Source organism: Chelonia mydas, chromosome 4 (assembly GCF_015237465.2).
Source record: "Chelonia mydas isolate rCheMyd1 chromosome 4, rCheMyd1.pri.v2, whole genome shotgun sequence".
Lineage (NCBI taxonomy): Eukaryota > Metazoa > Chordata > Testudines > Cheloniidae > Chelonia > Chelonia mydas.
Window position 1 is genome coordinate 114,348,572 of NC_057852.1, and position 26,732 is coordinate 114,375,303.

The following is a 26,732-nucleotide window of genomic DNA, read 5'->3' on the forward strand; positions in this document are numbered from 1 at the left end:
CAATGGTCCAAAAGGTTAATTAGCTTGGGAACTATTAGGAAAGGGATAGAAAATAAAACAATATCATAATGCCACATCTTGAACACTATGTCCATTTCTGGCAACCCCATCTCAAAAAGGATATAGTAGTACCGGAAAACATTCAGAGAAGGGCAACAAAGATGATCAAGGGTATGGAATGGCTTCCATGCAAGGAAAGACTAAAAAGATTACGGCTTTTCAGTTCAGAAAAGAGATGCCTCAGAGGGCATATGATAGAGGTCTGTAAAATCATGAATAATGTGGAAAAGATGAATAGAGAAATGTTATTACCCTTTCACACAATACAAAAACCAGGGGTCACCTGATGTAATTAATAGGCAGTTCATTTAATACAAACAAGAAAGTACTTTTTCACACATTGCACAACTAACATATGGAACTCATTGCCATGGGATGTTGTGATGGCCAAAAGTTCAAAAAGGAACTTGATAAATTCATGGAGGATAGGACTAGTAATGGCTATTAGCCAAGATGGCAGGGACACAACCCCCACCCTCGGGGCAACCCTAAACCTCTGACTACCAGACGTCAGAAGTGGAAGACAGGTGGATCACTCTATAAATGTCCTGTTTTGTACACTCTACTGAAGCTCTGGTTTGGGCCGCTGTCAGGCACAGGATACTGGAGAAGATGGACCATGGTTTGTTCCAGTATGGCAGCTCTTATGTACTCTATTTTTTGCCTTTGTCACAGATCAACGGTATTTAGGAAATTCAGCTACTACTCACATTTCTAGAAACACTAAATCCTCTATCATCATCCAGCCAAAGTCCTCTGACTCCCCTCGAGACTTAGGCGTAAGTAAAGATCATACACAAATATAATTCCTTCTTTTTATGTATCACTTAATGCTGTGCAAAGCCATGGGAGTTGCATGGCTAAATCCTTGGACAGCTTTTTGAATCAGTATGATTCAGTGTTAAGACCCATATTTTAGCCTGGGCTTTTCACTCACTTTGCCACATGCAATATTGCTCTCCTTGTTTCTGTAACTTCTTGTGCTGAATGCAGATGTGTCAGCCATATTAATGTCATGTCAAGAGGAGATTTCTAGGAGATAACAACAATTATGGAATAGATTAAAGCCTTGATTAGTGGCTTTCAATTGTTAACTATTTTATGGTATGAAGACGCCAAGTGTGTGTAATGGTGGAGGAAATATATGTGAAGAAATCCATTAACTGGCAAGTCATCTTGCTCTGTCAGGAACAGCAGAATTTTATTAGCTATACTTCCATTACTACTGACCAATATCACAGCTAAACATTTTATATTATTTACAGCAATGCAGATATCTTTCAGAGGAGAGCAGAGTCCCAAACGTTAAAGGTACAATTAAAAAAACTTGTTTTGCAATTAAATTATGAAATGCGATTTTTTTATGCGCTGTATATAGGGGGAAGAACCATATACGTCAGGGAAGAAAGAATAAAAGGCCTATATTTTTCAAAATATCAGTCACTTTAAAAATTCATCATATTACAATTGAGAATCCAGCTTCAACTCAGTAACAACACTGAAGAAATCACTTTCAAGAGGGTACATGTTGTGCCGTTTAGCTCTCCATTCCTCAGAGACAGGCCACCCCTGTGTAAAACTCAGATATAGATGTAGATAGAAGAAATAGGAGAGGGAAAATATAATATATAGAGAGAAGTGGCAAGTCTGCTACATTCACCTTCTGAGCAATTAGAGAGTGCACTGGAGTCATTCCCAATTTCAGATGGAGCAAATCGAAACAGAATCTGGTTATTTGCCTAGCCATTCCACTACATACTCTGATAATTTTCTTTTCATGGTAATGCCACCAGGAGTGGCAGCTGTTAAAAACTCAGCCTTTTTCAGTATTTACCACACACTGGTGTCTTCCGGTTTAACGCTAATTCTATCTGCATCTTATTTCAAAATCCCATAATTTAGAGATACTTGTAAATGCATCCTCCAATGATTTATTACCTATGGGGTAATTGTATATGATAATTAAGGCTACATTTTAATCACTGGTATTTTTAGTAAAAGTAATGGACAGGTCACAGACTGACATGACTATATACCCCTGGCTAAAACTTGGGTAGGGGGGCTGAGGGTGCTTGGGAGGCAGTCCAGGGGTGCTGTAGGTGCTGGGGGGGCAGCCAGAGGCACGCGGCCTGGGAGCCCCGCTGGTGCTGGGGGGGAGGTGGTGGCATGCCACCTGGGTTCCCCGCTGGCACTGGTGCTGGGGAGGCGGTTCACAGCCTGGACTCTCACTGGTGCTGCAGGAGGTGGGAGGAGGGGCTTGCAGGCTTCCTATCCAGCTCTGCGCAGCTCCCCAGAAGCAACCAGCATGTCCCTGCAGCTCCTAGCAGGAGGGAAGGCCAGGGCGGCTCCGCACGCTGCCCTGGCCACAAGCTGTGGGGGCGGTGCTTGCAAGCAGGGGGGCAGCATGCAGAGCTCCCTGGCCCCTCTGTCTATGAGATGCAGGGACATGCCGGCTGCTTCCAGGGAGCCCCCGCCCCAAGGTAAGCACCGCACCACAACCCCCAGCCCTGACCCCCTCCCACACCCAAACTGCTGCTGGCCCAGGGGCTGCCCAAGTGTTCGGGCAATCCCTGAGCCAGCTGCACCGGCTGCTGCAAAAGTCACGGAAGTCACAGAAAATCACAGAATCCCAGACTTCCGTGACAGACACGCAGCCTTAATTAGGATCAGACACTTGTGTCATTTTGCATAAATTAAAGGAAATGGCCAGCTTTTAGATCCTTTAATTTACAGTTTTACTCTGTCACTCTATTAAAATTATATTTAATTTGTTTAAAATAAAAAATATTTCCAAATTTATTGTGACTTTGAGACTAAGTCAGCTCTGGAAGGATTAAATCTTTTTCAAGCTAAATTTTTTTTATTTCTTTAAAAAGTACAAATCTATTGACAGTGTTAGTGCTGATAATTACACAAAGACTATCTACAATTTGCCATTCCAGGAATAAAAATGAAGTCTAGCTTGATCATTTTCGATATTTAGTGCAAAGGCCAAGTTTTAGACAGTAGTATGTATGAGCAGCTGTGAAGACACAATGCAAAGAATTCATCAATCCTGAAACAAAATGTATTCCCCTCCCCCTTTTAGGTCCTGCTGTAAAACGAAGCATAAAGCCAAACATACTTTTTGCTGAAATCACAAGTAAGCAGCAGTATACTAAATAAAGTTTGCAAAAGAGAAAAGGAAAAAAAGGTTAACTACTCTTTAGAAGCAAACTCTGATATAGCTCAAGCGAAAACCAAATGAATGGAATGACACAGAACTTGTTTATGGCCCTGATCCAAAACTAATTGAAGTTGATTGAAGTCAGTGGGAGTCCTTCTGTCAGCTTTGGAACAGCCCTCACTTCCCCGCATTGCCACAATGATTTAAGACCTAATTCTTCAAAGTACTTAAATACATGTCTACCTTTAAGTATGTGCAGGTTGTTGTAGCTGTGTTGTTCCTAGGATATGCAAAGTAGATGAGGCAATATCTTTCATTGGACCAACTTCTGTTGGTGAAAGGTACAAACTTTTAAACCATGCCATGAAGTCAAATGAGAAACATGCAATGGGACTGTCACAGACTGATTTCAATACATTAAAGAGCCCTTATCCTTCAACCCTGATTTGGGGATCAAAGGAAGATTAAAAAATTCTCTGGCTTAATTAGACACTTTTGGCCTTAGGGAGAGCATGCTTGATAGCTCTGTGGCAAGGCTTTGGTTGTACATTGGGCCGTGCAATCTAATGACAAACATGCAATGGCAATACCATAGAGTGATTTCATATAGTCAAGTGCCTTCCTCCTTCATCTCTGACTTGGGGCTCAAAAGAAATCTATAAACTCTATAGGAAATGTTGAAAGCAATCAAATAGGTGAGTTTTGATTTACTGGTTTATATATTTGCAAGTTTTGTACTGGTGTGAAACTTCCTTATTTTGTAGCCAAAAATTTCCTCTTCTTCTCATTTATTATTGCTGTGGAACTGTGGCAGCATGACCTCCACTGTACCCTCTTGTGGTCCCATGTAGCACGGTGCAGCTGAGGTTCTACCTCTGATTCCCCAAATTCACATTCTTCCCTTATTTTAAGGGTCAGTCAAGATGCCTGCGTTCTCCACCAGTTTAGATAAGCTTACTGTCTTGGAGCATCCCTTATGGGGTTGCAACCACTCTGCCTCTCTCCCACCCTTGGAGTTTCTGTGGTCTGGTGTGGCGACTTGGCCCTCTGGCCAGGTCACACTGAAGTCCCCCCCACACACACACACACCTTCTGGACTATACAGAGTCCAAACCAAATTCAAAGGAACAAACTCTTCCACGCTGCCAGGGCTCAGTCCTCAGCAGACTCCACCCCTTTCTCCAGGGGCAACAAAAGTGGGAGGTGTGGGGGGCAGACAGTGCTAGTGCCCCCACAGTGGAAATATTGTGGGGGCTCAGGTCTCATGTAAACTAATGCATGTGTGGGAGTGGTGGAAGTGTGACCACAGGGGTGCCCAGGATCAGGATGAAGAGCAGGTAGGAACTGCTGGGACCCCTCTTTCCAGCCTGAAGCCAGCTGCCCCTGCCATCAAGTCTCAATAGTTCCACTCACTCTCCCTCTGTCCCCCACATTCACAGAGAGCTTCCACTCCCAGACTCTGCAGAGCTCCATCCTGGGACTTTCTTCCTGTATCCCAGCTTCTGTCAGGCTGCTGACAACTCAAGGCTTTCACTCTGGGGTCTTTTCCCTTGTCAGGTTCTCTCCAGGATAGGTTCTTTCCCTGGTCTACCCTAGGCCATTTGTCTGGAGGAGGTTGTCTTTCTCCCAGGCCTACTTCAGGAGTCTCCCTTACCTCTACTGCCCTCTCACTTCCAGGCCAGTCCCATGTGGTAAGATACTGTCTGCATCTCCTCTGTGATTCTTCTCCCAGCAAGACAAAACACCATACCATTTCTCTCTGCAGCCTCCTTTCTAACTCTCCTGTCTTCTCTTTTAAGTTCTTCTCCTTCTCACCTGACTCTTTCTCCAATTGTATCAGCTGTTCATTAAAAAAACCCTTTCAGAAAAACTTCCCAGATCAGCCCCAGCCAATTGTCTGGGGTGTGGACCAGCCCCACCCCCTTAAGTTACCCATGACTGAAACCCAAAAGTGTACTAGAAGCTTTTAAACTACAAATAGCCCTTTCTAGCTGGGAGAGCAATACACTTGGATTGGTCTCTAAGAAGTGAAAGAAACTTTTCTCTTAGAATGGTGAGGAAAAATTCCCAACCGGAGGATGGTCCACCTTTTCCTCCAGTTTCTACTGCTGTGTAGGTACTTGACCCTCTCAAAACTGTAGTCAATGGACTTTGGATCAGGTGGGCAAACATGTTATCTTGTAACTACAGACCTGATTCAGCAAAAACACTTAAGCATATGCTTAACGCTAAGCACATGTGGAAGTGCTATGCTAAACTGAGCCCTGAATGCAGAAATATTATTGAATCATAAATAACATTCAGCTGATTATACAAAGCCTACCAAAAGTCTGTTGCAACTGAACAAACTTGCACAGCACAGAAGAAAGCAGCAAGCTGAGAGCAAGAAGACATGGAGTCTGGTCAGGGAGAAGTTTGCAAAGTTGGAAATCGGAGAAAGACTTGCTGAAAATTTCTGGGTAAGGATAAAAAAGGTAAAAAAATGAGGGTGATGTCATGGTAGGCCTCTACTACAGACCACCTAACCAGGAAGAAGAGGTGGGTGAGGCTTTAATTTAAACAACAAAATAATCCAAAGCACAGGTCTTGGTGGTGATGGGGGACTTCAACTACCCAGACATCTGCTGGGAAAATAACACAGCAGGGCATAAATTATCCAACAAGTTCTTGGAATGTATTGGAGACAATTTTTTATTTCAGAAGGTGGAGAAAGCTACTAGGGGAGTGCCTGTTCTAAACTTGATTTTGACAAATATCAAATAGGGAGGAACTGATTGAGAATTTGAAAGTGGAAGGCATTTGGTGAAAGTGATCATGAAATGGTAGAGTTCATGATTCTGAGGAATGGTAGGAGAGAAAACAGCATAATAAAGATCATGGATTTCAAGAAGGCAGACTTTAGCAAACTCGGAGTTGGTAGGTAAGATAGACTTGCTTCCCATGGTAAGGGGAAAAATGATTCAGTGATTTTATAAGTTGTTTGCTAAGATGCAGATCTATTTGTTCTTGCCCCCTTTCCTTACCAAAGATAGCAACTTGATGGGTGATGGCCCATAGGCTTTGACACCTCACTGGGCATCAACTTGTCCTTTGTCTTTGAGAAACAGGTTTACCTACTCCCCAGACCTGTCTGGTAAACACACTTCAGTGATGATTTCATCTTATCTTCACAACTCCACATATAATGTTACGCACATTTTACCACGATATTATTGACCAGTGAGTTATTAGTTTTCAAATGACATGTCACACGATGTATTTTGTACAAAAATTATTACAGTAGCATGTAGGGTGTGAGTACAGGGGTGCATTCGGTCCCACCAGTTTCCTTAAAGAGGCCAAGTGTGGAGGGGAGTTCTCCAAAGGCTGGTGACTAAAAGGAATCCTCTCTCCAACTGACAGTAGAGGGACTGCAGAGCCACTCTGTAGCCACAGTCTGGCTGGAGGAGGAGTTGATGGTGTCCACCTTATAACTTTTCCCTGGTGGTTAGTGCACTCTCCCCTTGGATGTGGGAGAGACAGATTTCATTTTCCCCCTTTGTCTGATGAGTAGAAGGAATTTGAACGGGGCCTCCCATCTCTTAGAAGAGTGTTCTAACCACTGAGCCGTGGAACATTCTGGACAGTCTGATGTGGATCACCTGCAGACTCTCATGTTGAAGTTGGTCCACTATGGATTGAACTATGAAAGAGTCCTGGGGGGAGAGGGCAGGTAAAGAGCAAGCAAGAGAGACTGACTCTGTAGCCTGATGGATAAGGAACTCACCTGGGAGGTAGATGACCCAAGATCCAGTCTCCCTACTCAAATGACTGTAAGTATTTATCCAAAATGGAACCACTTCACCAGGAGAGACTGAGGGTAACCCACATCAGATTATCCTATATCTCAATAGCGCACACTCCTGGGAGGTAGGACTTGGCTAAAAGCTATCCAATGGACTCCTCCTTTGGCTGTTTTGTGTGAGATAAGCACCTAACCCACCTGACTCTGGGATGGGGTTCCCAGTTGTAGATCTGTAGCATAGATACAGGTTTCAGAGTGGTAACCGCGTTAGTCTGTATCAGCAAAAATAACAAGGAGTCCTTGTGGCACCTTAGAGACTAACAAAGTTATTTGGGAACAAGCTTTCATGGGTTAGAACCCACTTCATCAGATGCATGGAGTGAAAATACATAAGCAGGTATAAATACATGAAAGGATGAGGGTTGCTTTACCAAGTCAGTCTAACGAGAAATCAATTAAATCAATTAACAGCAGGATACCCAGGGAGGAAAAATAACTTTTGAAGTGGTAAAAGAGTGGTCCACTACAGACAGTTGACAAGAAGGTGTGAGTAACAGTAGGGAGAAATTAGTATTGTAACGACCCAACCACTCCCAGCCTCTATTCAGGCTTAATCTGATGGTATCCAGTTTGCAAATTAATTCCAGTTTTGCAGCTTCACACTGGAGTCTGTTTTTGAAGGTTTTTTGTTGAAGAATTGCCACTTTTAGGTCTGTTCGCCTACTGGTTTTTGAATGTTATGATGCTTGATGTCAGATTTGTGTCCATTTATTCTTTTGCGTAGAGACTGTCCGGTTTGGCCAATGCCCCTCTGCCAAGTTTGGTACTTGGCAGAGGGGCATTGCTGGCACATGATGGCATATATCCCCCAGGTTCCCATCTGCATCTTTAGGAACTTACTGTTAAAAATATGTCCCTTAGCCTAAATTCCATCCTATTTAGGCTCTGAAGTCTCCTAAGCACTTCGAAAATTTTAGCCCAGATTTGCAAAAAAAAAAAAAAAGTTACGTATTTAGCTGATGCTTCCATGACATATGTGATGATGACACAAAATAAGGGTAGAGTGGACTGACTGGGGTTAGAGCAGGTGTCTTAAAATATATTTGTAAAGCACTTATGGTGTCTATATCGGACTCTTCATTATTATCTTTAATTAACAATAGTAACTGCACAGTTATAAAAACTATCTTCTCAACGTTCATATTCCTGCTTGGTGCTATTAAACCAGTGGACCACAAGATGGCATAAGGGATTTATCTGCACAAACAAACTTGAAAAATTCCTTTGTCAGTTTCATTATAGAACTGTTAAATATTTAAGCTATAATTACTTCAGTTCAGAATAATTTGTTATGGTTCACTGCTTGCAGGATAAGTTAACGTCTATTATGTTTCATTTTTGTTTAGTTATGTTGTTGGTTCATGCAACTTTATGGAGACAAAGGTGGTGTTTATTTTAAAAAAGCAGATAAACTACAACAGCAAGAGTAAAATACCGTGATTTAAATGCTTGCAGAACACTTGATTAAAGAATGAAGAAAATGTAATCAGGCATATTACAGGAAACACTATAATCATGAAAACAGGATTTGACTTCATAGTCTTATTTACAGAAGTCAGCAAGTACGTTCACTAGGGTAACAGAGTCTTATGGAAAAGTCAGAATTAACATGTAAATTAACAAAACAAAATGAATGCCAGACAACTTGATAACTATAACAAAAATATAATCTATGAACTGTTTTAGAAACATTAATATCAATGCCAAATATTTTATATAACAGATGTGTAGTTAAATCAAATTTCAGTCCCAATGACACATCAACTTTAGTAAAAAAAAAAAATTAACCCAATTTTATATGTGCTCTTACTTCTGCAACTGAAAATGTGAGATCACAAAAATAAAGCTTTTTCCTCTTCTTAACCATAATTGTTCTTTAGTTAGCACACACAATAAACTGCTGTTTGTGAGTGATGTTAGAGAGAACTGGTCTGGACCCAAACATAAAGAGGAATAAATCCCAGCTTTTGTTGTTGTCATGGCAATTACCTGACTATGTTTGCTCCTGTACGGCTGGTCAGACTAATTCTCATCTTATATGGAGATAAGCATAAATGATTGAGAATGGAAGTTCAGAGTGCACCTGAAATCCATACAGAAGTGTGCACCTATGATCCTTTGCTGCCCAAAAAGTGCAATGCAAAGGAGAAAGAACGAAATCCATCCCACCCTCGGGATTTGGGGTCTGTGAATGTCAAGTGCAGAGCAGCTCGCGTGTGGAATCCATCCTCATCCCAGGGCCAGACTGCAAGACTACTGGGCAGTCCCCAGCAATTGCTGTTCCAGCCTTCTGTGTAGATTGTGAATTTGACTTTATGCCCACACAGGGAGTAAGAGACACCCCCTTACACTACCTAGAGCTTGGTCTGGGGTGCTGTGCCCCCTACTTACTCCCTCAAACTTGGAATATAAGGACAGGAGTAGGAATATTGTAGTTTGCTGCTGATGCAGGTCAGCAACAAATTATTAAGCTCTTGGAGCAAGGATGGGAACTGTACTTTAGAGGGATGGTTCTAAGTGCCTTCAAGGGCTGTTCCTCTACTAGCGCATTTTACAGCTTCAGGATTGTGTCTAAAGACACAATCTAGCCCCTATCTCTTGCTCATAGTGTTGAACAAACGAACTACAGGCTTGTTTCTTAAATACATGGGCAGCAGTCTATTAACATTTATTTTAATCATCCCTATATTTAGGAGAAAAAGAAAAAGTAATTGGATCACAGGTAAGGATAATTTCTCTCATTAATGACAATTTCATTGGCTGTCTTTTTTTCCACTGAAAAAATATTAACAATATTAGGGGCTTGATATTGAAAAGTAAGGTCCATTTTTGCAGGCACCACTTTGTGCACCCCAAATAATGATACCCACAAATGTTGATTTTTAGATTTCTGCACCTGTAAACCATGCCCTTGTAGATCCAACTGCACCTGCAGATCATGCCCACAGACATCTAATCATGTGCTTGAACTATGTCTGACACCATAGCATTAGCCCTTGCAATTAACAGCAGGTTCACTTATTTGCGCTCACAAAAAATGGAAGCTGGGTTGGAAGTCTTTTTAAAAGGCAGGCCCTTTGCCATAGCTAGACATGTCTGTGTGTTACGCAGAAATAAAGGCTTAAAGAATTGAATGTGGAGTTTTGTGCTTGTGAAGCCTAAACATTCTTCAGTTTCCAACCTCCTCTTGTAAAGAAAAGAAAAAAAAAAAGAGTTACACGTGTTTGTTTCCTCTCTCTTTCAGCACCCTTTGCCCCCTCCAAGGTAAGCGTTCTAACATAGAACATGTATGCGTTTCCTTAATAGCTTTTTGGGGGATGGTTAAGTAAAGTCATAATAAAACTAGTACACAAGCCCACCCCAATTAGTCATATCAATAAAATGTTTGGAAGTGAATTTACACATTATCATCTAATTAGTATTATTGGGACATTCCTACATTCTAAAACTAAGTTGGGTGCTAGGCAGAACAAAGGATTAAGCTCAGAAGCTTTGTACCTAGGGCCCAGTCCTGCATCATTGAAGATAATGGGACATTTGCCATTGACTTGAATGAGAGAAGGATAAGGCCCCTAGTCAGGAAACCTGGGGTCTGATCCAGCTCCCACTGAAGTCAATGGAAAGATTCCTGTTGACTTCTGTGATTGCTGGATGAAGCCCCAGGGTTCTGTTCAATAGAACAATATTACATTTTAATGCCTGGTAACATTTTTCTTTTATTAATTTGCTTCATATACTCCAGACCTAAATCCTGCTCTTGTGGAACTTCGATGGGAATTTTTGTCATTTACTTTCATGACAAATGGATTGGGCTCTACTCTGCTAATATAAAGCAATTTTTTTATCTTGTTATTCAAAATCAATTTTCCCTTGTTGGTCCTTTTGTTTTCATCTAAGATTAACAATCATCATAAATAAAATATACTTTTGAAAGGACTGCCAAGCTGATTTTACTACACATACAGTGAATGCCATTAAAAGTGTAAATAGCTTTGCAAACCATTAGTATTGCTGCAGTATTCATAATATTCCCTAAATTAAATATAGGGAATACAACTAATACTACAGTAAATGTATATCCTAGTAAACTCAAAGTTGTACAAATGTAGTGATTTCAGTATTCAACACTGTTTAAATATTAGTATATTTGTTATTGTTTGTGCTGTGGTAGTGTTGAGGATCCTTCATCGTGGACTGGGACCTCATTGTGGTAGGCCCGGTACTGTGTCCTGTGCATGTAATGGTAGTATTGCATCTAGAGGTCCTGACTAAGATCAGTGCCCTACTCAGCTAAGCATTGTCCAAATATATAATAAGAGATAGTCCTAATAAAATCCCAGTGCTCTACATGTGCAACCTGCAATTACTAGACTGTTTTATGTCCTCTTTACATCCTAATAGCTCTTCAAATTCAATTTTTGACTTTAGGCCTCTTAAGACACTTCCAAAGAAATATCAGCCACTTCCCCCAGAACCGGAGAGAAGCAACCAGCTGTCTCAAACAAGGAAAATATGTAGTCAGGCTCACACCTTTCCAATGTCAGCAAAGAACACCAGGTAATGGTTACTAAGCATGTTTGTTTCATTTTCTGTTCACCTTGCCAAGGGCAAATTTTTGAGTCTCAGATTGTGTAAGAAAGCCCTGAAAGTTTGAAATAGACCAAAATATGAAACCTGGACCCCTGACTGTATTAAAGAAAATGCCACTTCTTTAGCAGCCATGAATTATTTTTATAAAGAGTAGCTTATGTTAGCTTAATCTGATATTAACACTAAAAGCAAAGTGGGATGGTTTAGTCTGCGGAAGAGAAGAATGAGGGGGGATTTGATAGCTGCTTTCAACTACCTGAAAGGGGGTTCCAAAGAGGATGGATCTAGACTGTTCTCAGTGGTAGCAGATGACAGAACAAGGAGGAATGGTCTCAAGTTGTAGTGGGGGAGGTTTAGGTTGGATATTAGGAAAAACTTTTTCACTAGGAGGGTGGTGAAACACTGGAATGCGTTACCTAGGGAAGTGGTGGAATCTCCTTCCTTAGAAGTTTTTAAGGTCAGGCTTGACAAAGCCCTGGCTGGGATGATTTAGTTGGGGATTGGTCCTGCTTTGAGCAGGGGGTTAGACTAGATGACCTCCTGAGGTCCCTTCCAACCCTTATATTCTATGATTCTGGGAAAAACAGAGCCAATTAGAAAAATGGGTGGAATTTTCATGAAAATTCTTGTGAAAATTTTGTCCCACTTCTTTCACTGAAATTTTGAAAATGACCAGCCATCTCTAAGTATAATAATTGTTTTTGTTTAACACAGATGGTGGACACAGTGGTATGCAAGCACAGAGAATGAGAGTAAAACACAATCCCTGCCCCAAGGATCCTACTGTGTAGAGAGTAGTTCAGTCACATTTCCAGTCAGTTCTTGGCAGCCCTCCTGAATAGGGTGACCATACACCCCGTTTTGGCTGGGACAGTCCCTTGTTTAAGCCCTGTCCTGTCCATCCCGATTTTTTTTTTCAAAAGGAGGCATTTGTCCTGTTTGCTCTTGCTGACTTGATCAGCTGGCAAGGGCAAATGGGACAAATGTCCACTTTTGTCAAAAAAGTGGTGTGCAGTATGGAGGAACATGTTGGGGGAGAGGGGAAGGCAAGCGGAGATGCCACCCCCATGCAGGGAAGAGGCACAGCTCGGGGGAGGCAGCATTCCAGCATGCCCGGGGCAGCAGGGTTCCAGCCACTGGGGCAAAAGTCTCCTGAGGGGGCCCCTGCAGGGGGCAACAGCCTTGCAGTGGGGGAGGGGGACGCACAGAGTTCCAGCGACAGGCAACAGCCTCATGGGGGTGGGGGCTTAGGCAAGCAGCTAGGGATGTCTTGGTTTCTCTGAGAAATATGGTCACCCTACTGCTGAACCTTCCAATAATAGTGCCAACTATGTTTAGTTTGAAGGGGACACAGAGTGCCAACTCATTTTACAAAGGACTACCCAGCAGTCCATCCCTATTCAACAAAGTACTTAAGCTTAAAATCAATGGAACTTAATCATATGCCTAAAGTTAAGGCCATACTTAAGTGCTTTGCTTCACAAAAATGGACTTAAGAACATGCTTGTGTCTTTTTCTAAATGGTACCTAGGTGATTTTAAATAGGAGTTAGGCATCTAGATGCTCTGGAAAATTCTACAAGGCACTTATCTGCATCTTTAGGTGCATAAATACCTTAAAAACTCTGGTCATAAATCTGTTTTTAAAATGGGACTTAGGCTTTGTCCATCAAATACAATTCATATGTAATCAAAAACAGATTTAAACTCTCCAGTGACAAAAGAGTAGGAAATCAATTCCGTTTTTGCACCTAGTCCAACTATTATATGAAATAAATAAAAGTTAATGTAAGAAATCTTGTAGAGCCACTCCCCCTCCCAACTATCCATGACAGGTCACCTCTTCAGCAGGTGCATCGTCCACTGAAATCAAAAAGAGTTATTCCAGTGTGCATCAGCTGTAGCTCTGGAACAAAGAGCCAAAAGGCTGAACTTTAAGCTCATGCATAAATCCATTTCTATTCAGCAAAGCACTTCACTAGGACATTGACTTCAATAGGAGTTAATTGTTTTGCTGAATCAGGGCCTTGATGACTGTTGTCCACTTCTCTGTACTTGTTTGTATCTTGGGTTCCCCTTCTTCAGCCTTGTCTACACTACCGCAGTAAATGGACCTAAGTTAGTCAACGTAGCTTAGGTCGACTTACCATGGTTACCTAGGGAAGTGGTGGAATCTCCTTCCTTAGAAGTTTTTGGTGTCTACAGTGTGCTGCGTCAACTGGAGACGCTTTCCCGTCGACTTACCTTACTCTTCTCATTCTGCTTGAGTACCGGAATCGACCAGAGAGCGCTCTGCCATTGATTTAGCGGGTCTTCATTAGACCCGCTAAATCAACACCCACTGCATCGATTGCAGCAGCTCCGATCTACTGATAGTGTAGACATGGCCCTTCATTCTTCAGGGAACATATATTTATAGTTGAAATAAAAGTTAGTGATGTTTTTTGACAGGGTGGGAAAACTGTTTAGAAGAAATCTTGTAAGCATACAGATCTCCACCACCACACGCACATATGTACTCCCAAAATATAAACATCTCAAATGGACATGTCTCATTTAGCATAATTAATTCCATTTATGCTACAGTTTTTCTGGAAAACCATAACTTTTTTCTCCAATGAATTTGTAGAAAATAAACAACTTGTGAATTTATATAGCAGTAAAACTCCTTACCATGGTCGATAAATACGTTGATGATATTATCAAAGTAAAATTAAAGTACTCAGAATTTTTATTTTACAATAATGAAATGTTTTGCATCTATTTCTTTCTTTTCTAGCCACCTGGAGTTAAATGAAGTAAGTAGTAATCTTTGTATACATTATCAACATAGAAAGTAAATAAAGACAAAATGTAGTAGTCTTAAAGCAGCTGCTCCGTCAATGACAGATCAGTGTAAAGTTACTTGCTTAAATGAGATTTGTACACATGGTTTAAAGTTATCTTCCCGAGCATTTAGATAAGAATGTGTCTCATTCACGCAAACTGCTGTAGAGGTCTATGAAGGTTCAGAGGTACATACACACAAAAATTAGTAATTTTATTGCAGAAAAATATAAATTGTGCCCTTGTTCAACACATATTTGAAAGACAGAAAACTGAAAACACAAGGATAGAGCTTGAAATAATAGGAATTTGCATTAATGTTATAAAAATCAATAATAAGTAATAACTTCTCTATGGTTTGTGGGGGTTTTTAACTATCCTATAGGATTTTAAAAGAACATAATATCTACAATTCTATGCATGATTCAAATCCATGTAGAAAAGTTATTATTCTCTACTAAATCGTATAGGTTTTACAGTAATTTTTATATTATACTATTACATTTCTATAACATTACATTTTATAGGATTTTTCTTTAATGTATTTTACAGTGTTGATTCTTCAAAATGTTCAATTTTCCTACGACTGGCAATCCTGACACCTGTCTAATAAGTCTTTTTTTTTAAAAATGGGGAAATGAGGGACAATTGCAGACCATACTGCCATGGGAATGTTTGCAGACTTTGGACGTTTGCTGCTACTCTGATGTACTAACTGCCACAGAATCACATCTGTCTTGGATTTCCCCACTATCCCATTCGTCAAATAAACTTCCTTATTAACCTTCTCAGATAAGAATGATGTAATCTGAAGGCTTGATTGCGCAACCATAAACTTTTTATAATAATTTGAAGTAGAAATAATCAAGAATACAAATTGCGGTATGAGAGCTGAAATTTTCTAGTTCCAACCAAGGCAAAAATACCTTGAGAATATTCTCTGTCTAGGGTTTTGCTATTTCATCCTCTACTACCTGTACACAACAGGAAGGTGAGCAGATGAAATAAATAAATAATAATAAACTTCCAGAAAGATCAACTTGGGGGAAAAATGGTCATTTTTTATTTTATCCATATGGAGTTCACCCAACCCCAATTATCTATAGGATTAATTTTTAAAAGCAGCTAATATATTTTATGGACTCCACGTTTATTTGCTGAATTACTACAAACCAGGTTATGATACAGTTACTTATTACAGCAGTTTACTGATGTCTAACATTCAGAACTGATGTGTTGGCAAGAAAGAAAAAGATGTTAGTATTTTTTGCTCTGGCTTTTCTTTGACATTTTGACTCATTACAGAAATAAGTAATGAATATATTCTTAACAACAAATGGGAACACATTCCAGTAATTAACCTACTCTACTTGTACCCTTGACAGCCACACTAATATTGGTGCAAAAATACTCATATGTAAGTTTAAAAAACAGAGGCCAGGTCTACACTGCAGATCTGTATCAATATAACTGTCGCTCCATGGTGTGAAAAATCCATACCCCTAAGCAGCTTAGTTATACCGACCTAACTCCCAGTGTAGACAGCGCTATGTCAACAGGAGAGCTTCTCCCATCAACATAGCTACCGCATCTTGCAGGAGTGGATTAACTACACCAACGGTGAAGTAATATCTTCACTAACCGTTACAGTGATGCATCTTCACTGGTGTACAATGCAGTGCTGTACATGAAGACAAGCCCAGATTTTCAGGACAAATAAGTGTTACACAATATGAAAAGAGATTTCAAATTAAATTACACTGTATTAATATAACCCCTATGACACAGATAGTGTGACTATAAACCCTTTTCCATTTACGAGCAATGAGAAAATGTAGTTAGGAAGTAATTTTTAATTAAGATTCAAAGTGCAAGGTGTATACTGATTGTAGAGTGTATTACCTTTTCTTTACTATTAATCTATGTTACTGAAGATACTCCTGTATGTTTAGTGGAAGAAAGTAACATCAAAATCACATAAAGGTCAAATTCCCATGGATGCAATTTAACTGACTTCAATGGAATTACTCCAGGGATGAATTTGATCCATTATGTTTATTATAGTAATTATTATTGTTTCAATTTTTGCACCATAGTATGTTCTGGTCAATACTGTTCATACAATACATTATGAATGAAAGATAATCGTGCTATCAATGAGGTAGGCTCAAAAGAAAAATCCAGTTTTACTTAGAAGCATTCTATGTCGATGCTTGATTTAATGGAAGATTAATTATGGAAACACCTGGCTAAATGCTAATCTCAGTTACCCAGGCACAACATGGCTCACTTCATAAAGGTTGGTTTCAGAGTAACAGCCGTGTTAGTCTGTATTCGTAAAAAGAAAAGGAGTACTTGTGGCACCTTAGAGACTAACCAGTTTATTTGAGCATGAGCTTTCGTGAGCTACAGCTCACTTCATCGGATGCATAGCATATCGTGGAAACTGCAGAAGACATTATATACACACAGAGACCATGAAACAAAACTTCCTCCCACCCCACTCTCCTGCTGGTAACAGCTTATCTAAAGTGATCATCAAGTAGGGCCATTTCCAGCACAAATCCAGGTTTTGTGGGCGGGGGGGGGGGAAGGGTGAGAAAACCTGGATTTGTGCTGGAAATGGCCCTACTTGATGATCACTTTAGATAAGCTGTTACCAGCAGGAGAGTGGGGTGGGAGGAAGTTTTGTTTCATGGTCTCTGTGTGTATATAATGTCTTCTGCAGTTTCCACGATATGCTATGCATCCGATGAAGTGAGCTGTAGCTCACGAAAGCTCATGCTCAAATAAACTGGTTAGTCTCTAAGGTGCCACAAGTACTCCTTTTCTTTTTTCATAAAGGTTGTAATGTTACTGTGAGCAGAATTTGATCCACTGTTTCAGTGAGCCCATTACCGGGACAAACTATGCTTTTAGTTACACCACTATATAAATCCAAAGTTCAGTGATGTTGGTGGAATTATGATCAGAATTTAGCTTGTGATTATATCAAAGTAAACATGTCATTTATATATATACACTTATATCCATATATGGATACATCCATCATGCCAATTTTTAAATCAAGATTTTTCTAAGATCTGCTCTAGTTGAAACAGGAATTCAGGGAAGTTCTATGGCATTTTTATGCAAGAGATCAGACTAGATGATCACAATTGTCCTTTATGACCTTGTAATCAATGAATCTATGAGTATGCAGTTCATCACATAAGACATATATAGAAGGTTAATTCAAGTTGTATAGTTACTGAGGGCCTAATCCAGCTCTATTGAAGTCAATGGGAAGACCCCCAGTTATTTCAATGGGCTTTGGATCACTGCCCACTGAGGATGATTTGAAATATTGCTCCTTATCTTGCTCTCAGTCAAGAAATGGCAAAATTCCCCAACCACTTCACTGAATAAAGGAAGATTGGACAAATGACCAGGGAGGAGTATAAAAATATTGCTCAGGCATGCAGGAGTGAAATCAAGGCCAAATCACACTTGGAGTTGCAGCTAGCAAGGGATGTTAAGAGTAACAAGAAGGTTTCTACAGGTATGTTAGCAACAAGGTTGTGGTCAAGGAAAGTATGGGCTCCTTACTTAATGGGAGAGGCAACCTAGTAACACAGGATGTGGAAAAAGCTAATGTACTCAATGCTTTTTTTGCCTCTGTCCTCATAAACAAGGTCAGCTCCCAGACTACTGCACTGAGCAGCACAGTATGGGGAGGAGGTGACCAGCCCTCTGTGGAGAAAGAATTGGTTCAGGACTATTTAGAAAAGCTGGACGAGCACAAGTCCATGGGGCCAGATGCGCTGCACCCGAGAGTGCTAAAGGAGTTGACAGATGTGATTGCAGGGCCATTGGCCATTATCTTTGAAAACTCATGGCAATCGGGGGAGATCTGGATGACTGGAAAAAGGCTAACGTAGTGCCCATCTTTAAAAAAGGGAAGGAGGAGGATCCGGGAAACTACAGGCCAGTCACCCTTACCTTGGTCCCTGGAAAAATCATGGAGCAGGTCCTCAAGGAATCCATTCTGAAGCACTTAGAGGAGAGAAAAGTGATCAGGAACAGTCAGCATGGATTCACCAAGGGCAAGTCATGCCTGACTAATCTAATTGCCTTTATGATGAGACAACTGGCTCTGTGGATGAGGGGAAAGCAGTGGACGTGTTGTTCCTTGACTTTAGCAAAGCTTTTGATACGGTCTCCCACAGTATTCTTGCCAGCAAGTTAAAGTAGTATGAGCTGGATGACTGGACTATTAGGTGGATAGATTGTCAGGCTCAACAGGTAGTGATCAATGGCTCCATGTCTAGTTGGCAGCCAGTATCAAGCGGAGTGCCCCAAGGGTCGGTCCTGGGGCCAGTTTTGTTCAATATCTTCATTAATGATCTGGAGGATGGCGTGGACTGAGCCCTCTGCAGGTTTGCAGATGATACTAAACTGGGAGGAGTGGTAGATATGCTGGAAGGTAGGGATAGGATATAGAGGGACCTAGACCAATTAGAGGATTGGGCCAAAAGAAATCTGTTGAGGTTCAACAAGGACAAGTGCAGAGTCCTGCACTTAGGACGGAAGAATCCCATGCACCGCTACAGACTAGGGACCGAATGGCTCGGGAGCAGTTCTGCAGAAAAGGACCTAGGGGTTACAGTGGACAAGTAGCTGGATATGAGTCAACAGTGTGCTGTTGTTGCTAAGAAGGCCTATGGCATTTTGGGCTCTATAAGTAGGGGCATTGCCAGCAGATCGAGGGACGTGATCTTTCCCCTCTATTCGACATTGGTGAGGCCTCATCTGGAGTACCGTGTCCAGTTCTGGGCTCCACAGTACAAGAAGGATGTGGAAAAATTGGAAAGTGTCCAGTAGAGGGCAACAAAAATGATTAGGGGACTGGATGGAACACATGACTTATGAGGAGAGGCTGAGGGAACTGGGATTTTTTTAGTCCGCAGAAGAGAAGAATGAGGGGGGATTTGATAGCTGCTTTCAACTACCTGAAAGGGGGTTCCAAGGGGATGGATCTAGACTGTTCTCGGTGGTAGCAGATGACAGAACATGGAGGAATGGTCTCAAGTTGCAGTAGGGAAGATTTAGGTTGGATATTAGGAAAAATTTTCATTAGGAGGATGGTGAAGCACTGGAATGCATTACCTAGGAAGGTGGTGGAATCTCCTTCCTTTGAGATTTTTAAGGTCAGGCTTGACAAAGCCCTGGCTGGGATGATTTAGTTGGGGATTGGTGTGTCTCTAATGTAGTTGCACCAGGCATGCATCTGACTTACCAAGTAGTATATTTGGCCCAAGTGAGGTATGCTAAATCACACCTGTCCTGTGGTAACAAGCAGGTGGAGCAAACAAATATAAAAAATAGTATATTATTGTCACTGAAAGCTTCCAATATTCACTATCTATTTTATCATTCTATATAGGCACCTGGAAAAGGAAGAGGTTAGTACTTAACAGTATATTGCAGATTCCCTGTTTTTTCCTTCTTATTGTAAGAACAACATATTCTGGGCCAAATCTTCAAATAGTGTAAACTGGTGTCATCTTTTGAATTCAGTGCTGGTCTACAGCAGCCGAGGGTCTGGTCTTATATTCCGATTATTTCTTTCAGAATGAAAGTGACAGCCAAAATTTCATAGTGGATGATGCATAAAAGTAGAGTATTAAACTGAAGCGTTCATGTATACAACATGAAGAAGAGAAGAGAAAAGTTTAGAATACCTGTACAGTGATGGAAAGCTTATCTGGAGAAGGACTCTAAAATGGAACTAACAAAATCTCTGTGTAACAACAGTATCACACTTACCTCTCATGTCAAATCTAATTTAAGGCTTGGATTTCTCAAGGAGCCACAGGCCAGATTTTCGAAGACATTTAGATGCCTATAGATGTAGATGGGCACATGGTGGGATTTACAGAGCACCTAGGCGGCTAACTTCCATTGATTTCAGTGGGAGTTAGGTTTTTGATAATGCCACAAAGGGTCTATCTGTCTCTCTAGGTCCCTATATACCTTTAAAAGTTTGCCCCCAGGTACCCAACTTGTATTGAATTCTAATGGATTTGGGTGCCCCTCTCATTTAGGGTGCTTTCAAATTCCTACCTGAAAAAGCATAAATACTTCAAAGTAACAAGAAGATACATTGTTCATTCCCTGACATTTATACCTCCGTATGACAGAGTTCCTTACTTTTTGAGGGGCCTGATTTCTTTCCCTTTGAGGTCAATGGCATAATTCTCATTGACTTACACAGAAAACAGCATTGGTCCATTAACATGAGGATTAATTCCACCCATCTGTTAAAGGGAGAGAAGGATATTTTGTATTCTTCTAGGGAGCATTCTGCATTACTTACCTTTACATTACTCCTTGTTTGGTATCAGGAAAGCTTATGATGTTACCTTGTAAACTATATGCCAGTCATCTCGGGAATAATTTATTCCCATTTATGTCAATAGTTTAGCTCATTTACATCAGGGATGAATTTGGCCCATTAGCTTTTTTTACTGAATCACTTTGTAGTATACATGAATATAGATTAATTTCCTTCTTTCATTACTGTGATTAGGTGCATTCTTATTTGTATTTAGTGCTGTGCAATTTACATGCGTAAAGGAATAATATGTTCTTATTTATGAAATTCCAGATATCAGCAGGGAAGTTGAATTATCTTTCCAAACACGACAGCAAAAAACAAAATATCCTGCATCCAGGTAGGAATATAAGAATTGCATGAGCTTGTACTAGATGGTTCAGAAGAAATAAAAACCCCTGCACCTGGAAAACTATGCAGTACCATACCATGGAGGCATTATTACTTTCTAATACCATTATGTAATTACACCCTGAAACACGACATTTGATGGTCATTGTAATTTTAATTCAAGCTATTGTAACTACAGATGCTCTTCCTATTTATAGTCTTACTGCATTCAGTGCTTCAATAATAACTTATGACAGTGAGTTCCATATATTATGTAAAGAAGAAATTTTCTTGTATATTCTTTGTATTTTGTTCCCTGTTCCTTTCATTGGAAGGTGCCTTGTTCTTCTTAATAAGGAACATCTTTTTGGCCTTCTCTAGACAAGTCACTGTTATATAGATCTGTTATAATTTTTCTGTCTTTTCCCCATTCTAACCCCCATAAGCCTTTTCAACCTCTCTTTGAATACCACTCATACCTCCTTTCTCAATTATTTTTGACACACAAAAAGATGGGGTAGGGAAATTTGAAGTATATAATGATTTAACTTTTGTCCTTCAAAAGATACCATACTAGCATTTTGTACTCACCAACTGTTAATGGTTCACAAAACAGATCCTATTTTTTTTTCAACTACTTGAGGAGAAAGGTATTATACAGTATGAGTAAGTGTGGCAGAACATAGCCCTTAATTGTTTGTGACTAGATTCTTGATTTATGGAACCAGTGGTCCTGTAATTTGCAATTATTCAGTCAAGGTCCTTTCAAATTAAAGAATGTTAAAGACATACAGGTCCTGATCCAATGCCAACTGAAGTCAATAGACTCCCATTGCATTGGAACCAGCCCATAGATTTCACAGATACTAGCAAAGACCAGGCTTTATTCAACTAAGGAGTCTTCCAAGCAGTGAATACACATAGGTGACTGGTAACTGCTGATAGTGTGGGGGCACGACAAGCCACCCCTCGCCACCATCAACTTCCTGGTGACTGCCAAGGCACCATCCAGCAACACCCTCTTGACCATGTCGCCCCCCCCTGACCATGCTACCCTGGGCAGCTGATATGTCGCCCACCCTTAAGGCCGGCCCTGGCAGGTCCAGTCTTAGGAAAAATGGTGTCCTGGGCAAACTTGTATTTTGGTGCCCTAGCCCCTGCTGCCTTCCCTGGCCCCCCACCCATCTCTCTTGGCCGCTGCTGCCTTCCTCCGGACCTTCACCCCTCCCCATTGCCTCTGGACCATGCTGCCTCCCCCCATCCTCCAATTTCCTCTGGCCCCCCACTGCCTCTCCAGATTCCCCACCCACGACCATCACCCTGGCTCCTGCTGCCTCCCTGGACTTCCCACCCACCCACGACCATCACCCCGCCTCCCCTGGATCCTGCTTCCTCCCTCCCCCACCCCCATTACTCCAACTGACTCCCCAAGCTCCCTTCTGCACACCCCAGGATAGTCCACATATGTACTCGAGCAGGTAAGTGTGGCTGCCAGGAGGATTGAGGGCGGGGGGACATGTGACCTCCCCTGTCCTCCGATGCCTATGCATGTGCAGCAAGCTCAATACACATTAGGATTTGATTTCAATAGCACTATTTGAGATTTGTGGCTAAAATTCAGGATACAAATGAGTAAAACCAGTTTAAGCCAAAAATCCCATGGGAAACTTTGACCAATGCACAAATGTTGGTTTAAGGAAATGTTCCTGTTCAGAGACACATGCAGGGGTTCCCTAAAATACAATCATGCAGAGGTATGAGAGTCCATAATGTTTTTCCCCTGTATTACAGAGGTAGTCCTCCGTCAATGATGTGTCATAGGTTGTTTACATTAGGATTGAATTTGGCACAATGACTTTACTGCCAAAAATTCAAGCTTAACATGATTTCTGAAAAATCAAGCTGTGGCTTTCTTTTGCTTGATACAGAGTCACCCTTGTGACCTGTGTGAATCCAAGTGAAACTTGATTGAGTTGCACTTTGTATTTGAGATCATTCAAACCTAAAACTCAGAGCAAAAGTCAGGGGATGTGAATCCATAAGAAGCACAAACTGATGGAAAAGTTTTATGAACCCCCACAAACTGAGATAACCAACTATCACATATAGAGAGGAGAGCAACAAAAATGACTAAAAGGTCTAGAAAACATGACCTATGAGGAAAGATTGAAAATATGGGTTTCTTTAGAGAAGAGAAGACTGAAGGAGTATATGATAAAAGTCTTCAAGTATGTAAAAAGTTATAAAGAGGAGGGTGATAAATTGTTCTCCTTATCTGCTGAGGACAGGACAAGTAGTAATGGGCTTAAATTGCAGCAAGGAAGATTTAGGCAAGACATGGGGAAAAACTCCCTAACTGTAAGGGTAATTAAGCACCTGAACAAGTTACCTATGGTGGTTGTGGAATATCTATTACTGGAGGTTTTTAAGAACGGGTTAGATAAACACCTGTCAGGCATGGTCTAGATCAGTGGTTCTCAATCCATAGGCCACTTGCGGCCCAATCAGAACAAAGCTGAGGCCCAAGTGACATTCTCAGGGCCATACAGGTAATATATGTATATTGTGTGGATGCAACCCACATAACACAGAGAGCTGCATATGCGGCCCACAATGGTAAATCGGTTGAGAACCACTGGTCTAGATCATTCTTAGTCCTGCCTCAGTGCAGGGGATTGGACTAGATGACCTATCAAGGTCCCTTCCAGTCCGGCATTTCTATGATTCTATATTACCACCAAATTTAGAACATGATCCAAAGCCAATGGAGAGATTACCATTAAACAGGCTTTGAATGAGGCCCTGTTATTTACCAATTACAGTGCAGAGTTGTTCCCTATAGTATAGTTTTTATTGCTTTAGCCAATCGGTTTTTTATAAAAAATTCTGAAGCGATGAGTCTTCCACTTTTCTAATCCATGGTATATATGTGTGAGCAGTCTCTGTCTTTAATATATCTATACAGCATACTGTGACCAGGGTCCCAATGGGGGCCAGCTATGATCACTCAGTTAGGGTGAACTGCAAAGAATGGGGCAGACAGTCCCTAGAAGCTGGTGGATATTCCAATACTTAGATTTACCAAGCCAGTATAAAACAGCTTCTTTATTACCTTACTGGTTACTCAGAAGTCCAAACAACACAGTTTCCTTAAAGTGATCCAGCGACCTAAGTCAAATATGAAGATTCCTGAAAATCTTATTTCATCATATAAAAGAAAAGGTTCTACCAATCCCAAAGGATCAGACACATTACCTCACAGGTTAATGAATGTTTCAAATCTTACCCAAATACACACTACAACCAATTCTTATTAACTAAACTAAAATTTATTAAAAACAAGAGAGAGAGTATGGTTAAAAAAATCAATATACATACAGACATGAGTTCAATTCTTAAGATTCAGATTCATAGCAGAGATGATGAGCTTTGTAGTTGCAAAGAGTTCTTTTACAAATAGTTCATCAGTTATAGCCCAATGTCAAAATATATTCAGGGCATACCAGCATAACTAGGACCTCAGTTTTATGACTCAAACTTCCCCTGATGAAGCCTAAGCAGATCTGAGATGACAGAATCAGGACCCAAGGATCTTGTATACAATTTCATGTCCTCTTTGACAAGTTGGGAGTTCCTCCAGGAACAAAAGGCAATTAGGATGACTTTGAAGGAGGTCCATTACTGGTACTTAACTATAGAATTAACATAAGGCAATTTGCTTGATCCTCCACCATTCACAGATTATTTGCTATACATTTCAAAGAGAGATGAATACAGAGATATTCTGTGTTTACAGTTCATTTAAATGCTAGGATGTTCTTCTGATCTCTGAATTATCAGAATACAGCATAGACAGGGACCGCTGATTACATTGTCCACCCAACTCATATATATGTAAATACACAAAAACATTATCTCTCCACATCTCTTTTCAGGGTTGTTTATTTTGCAGGATGTTTAACCCTTTCTAGCCATGCATCACAATAAAAAATTCCAAAGTGATGAGTCTTCCACTTTTCTAATCCATGGTATTTATTTGTGAGCAGTCTGTCTCTAACATAGCTATATAACATACAATCATTGTCAAGAACAAATCAAATCAAACCAACCTAACAGCTTTCTTTGACAGGGTAACAAGACATGTGGATGGAGGGAAGCAGTAGATGTGATATATCTTGATTTTAGTAAGGCTTTTGATACTGTCTCACATGTCCTTCTCATAAACAACTTAGGGAAATATAATGTAGATGGAGTTAATATAAGGTGGGTATGTACCTGGTTGGAAAAACATTCCCAGAGAGTAATCATCAGTGATTCACAGTCAAGCAGTAAGGGCATATAGAATAGCATCTGGCAGGGATTGGTCTGGATCTGGCTCTGTTCAATATCTAGATAAAAATGATTTAGATCATGGCAGAGAAAAGTACACTTAGAAAGTCTGTGGATAATACCAAGCTGGGGGAAGGGGGTTGCTTTGGAGGATAGGATTAAAATTCAAAATGATCTGGACAAACTGGGGAAATGGTCTGAAGTAAATAGGATGAAATTCAATAAGTACTCCATTTAGGAAGGAACAATCAATTACACACACAAAAAATGGGAAATGACTGCATAGGAAAGAGTACTGCAGAAAGAGGCCTGAGGGTTATAGTGATCACAAGCTAAATATGAGTCCACAATGTAACAGTGTTATCAAAAAAGTGAACATAATGCTGGGATGTATCAGGAGTGTTGTAAGCAAGACACAAGAAGTAATTCTTCCACTCTACTCCATGCTGATAAGGCCTCAACTGAAATATTGTAACCAGGTTTGGGTGCCACATTTCAGAAAAGATGTGGACAAATTGGAGAAAGATCAGAAGAGAGCAACAAAAATTATTAAAGTCTAGAAAACATGACCTATGAGGGAAGATTAAACAAAACCAATTTTTTCAGTCTGGAGAAGAAAAGATTGAGGGAGGACATAACAGTTTTCAAATACAAAGGTTGTTGCAAGGAGGAGGGTGAAAATTGTTCTAGTTAACCTTGGAGGATAGGACAAGATGCAATGGGCTTAAATTGCAGCAAGGGAGGTTTAGGTTGGTCATTCGAAAAAACTTCCTAACTCTCAGGGTAGATAAGCACTGGAATAAATTGCCTAGGGAGTCTCCCTCATAATAGGTTTTTATGAACAAGTTAGACAAACACCTGTCAGGAATGGTCTAGTTATTACATAGTTCTGCCTTGCATACAGGGGACTGGACTAGATGACCTACCAGTCCCTTCCAGTCCTACACTTCTAGGATTCTATGACTGTGGTTCCTATGCACCAACCTTTAACACTTTTTAATTTCCCTTTGTAGTCATTAGAGCTCAAACTTAGAAATTTTTTCATGCTACATTCATCTCACACTTTCCTTATCTTCATTCTTAATGTTTAAACAGATTATTTTAATACAAATTCATCCCTGATGGAACTCAATGGCATTTAGACTTTCCATATTTTTCATCTTTGCATATATGCAATATCACAATCCATAACAAATTGAGCATTTGCACTTA

At 40.5% G+C, this 26,732-nt stretch overlaps 2 protein-coding genes across 2 annotated transcripts in view; one reads left to right on the forward strand and one right to left on the reverse strand.

Annotated features, from left to right (window-relative positions):
* The window catches only part of CLNK (cytokine dependent hematopoietic cell linker), a 71,791-nt gene extending 50,565 nt beyond the window's left edge, over positions 1-21,226 (forward strand). The window contains exons 7-14 of the mRNA XM_043544648.1: positions 736-839; positions 1,326-1,371; positions 9,764-9,792; positions 10,315-10,334; positions 11,499-11,627; positions 14,439-14,457; positions 19,911-19,929; positions 21,135-21,226. Of these exons, the coding sequence (XP_043400583.1) occupies positions 736-839; positions 1,326-1,371; positions 9,764-9,792; positions 10,315-10,334; positions 11,499-11,627; positions 14,439-14,457; positions 19,911-19,929; positions 21,135-21,205 (437 nt within the window). The 3' untranslated portion in view covers positions 21,206-21,226. The remainder of the gene's footprint in view (positions 1-735; positions 840-1,325; positions 1,372-9,763; positions 9,793-10,314; positions 10,335-11,498; positions 11,628-14,438; positions 14,458-19,910; positions 19,930-21,134) is intronic.
* Positions 1-26,732, reverse strand: part of ZNF518B (zinc finger protein 518B) — a 79,786-nt gene that overhangs the window by 18,417 nt on the left and 34,637 nt on the right. The gene's annotated exons all lie outside the window — the stretch shown is intronic.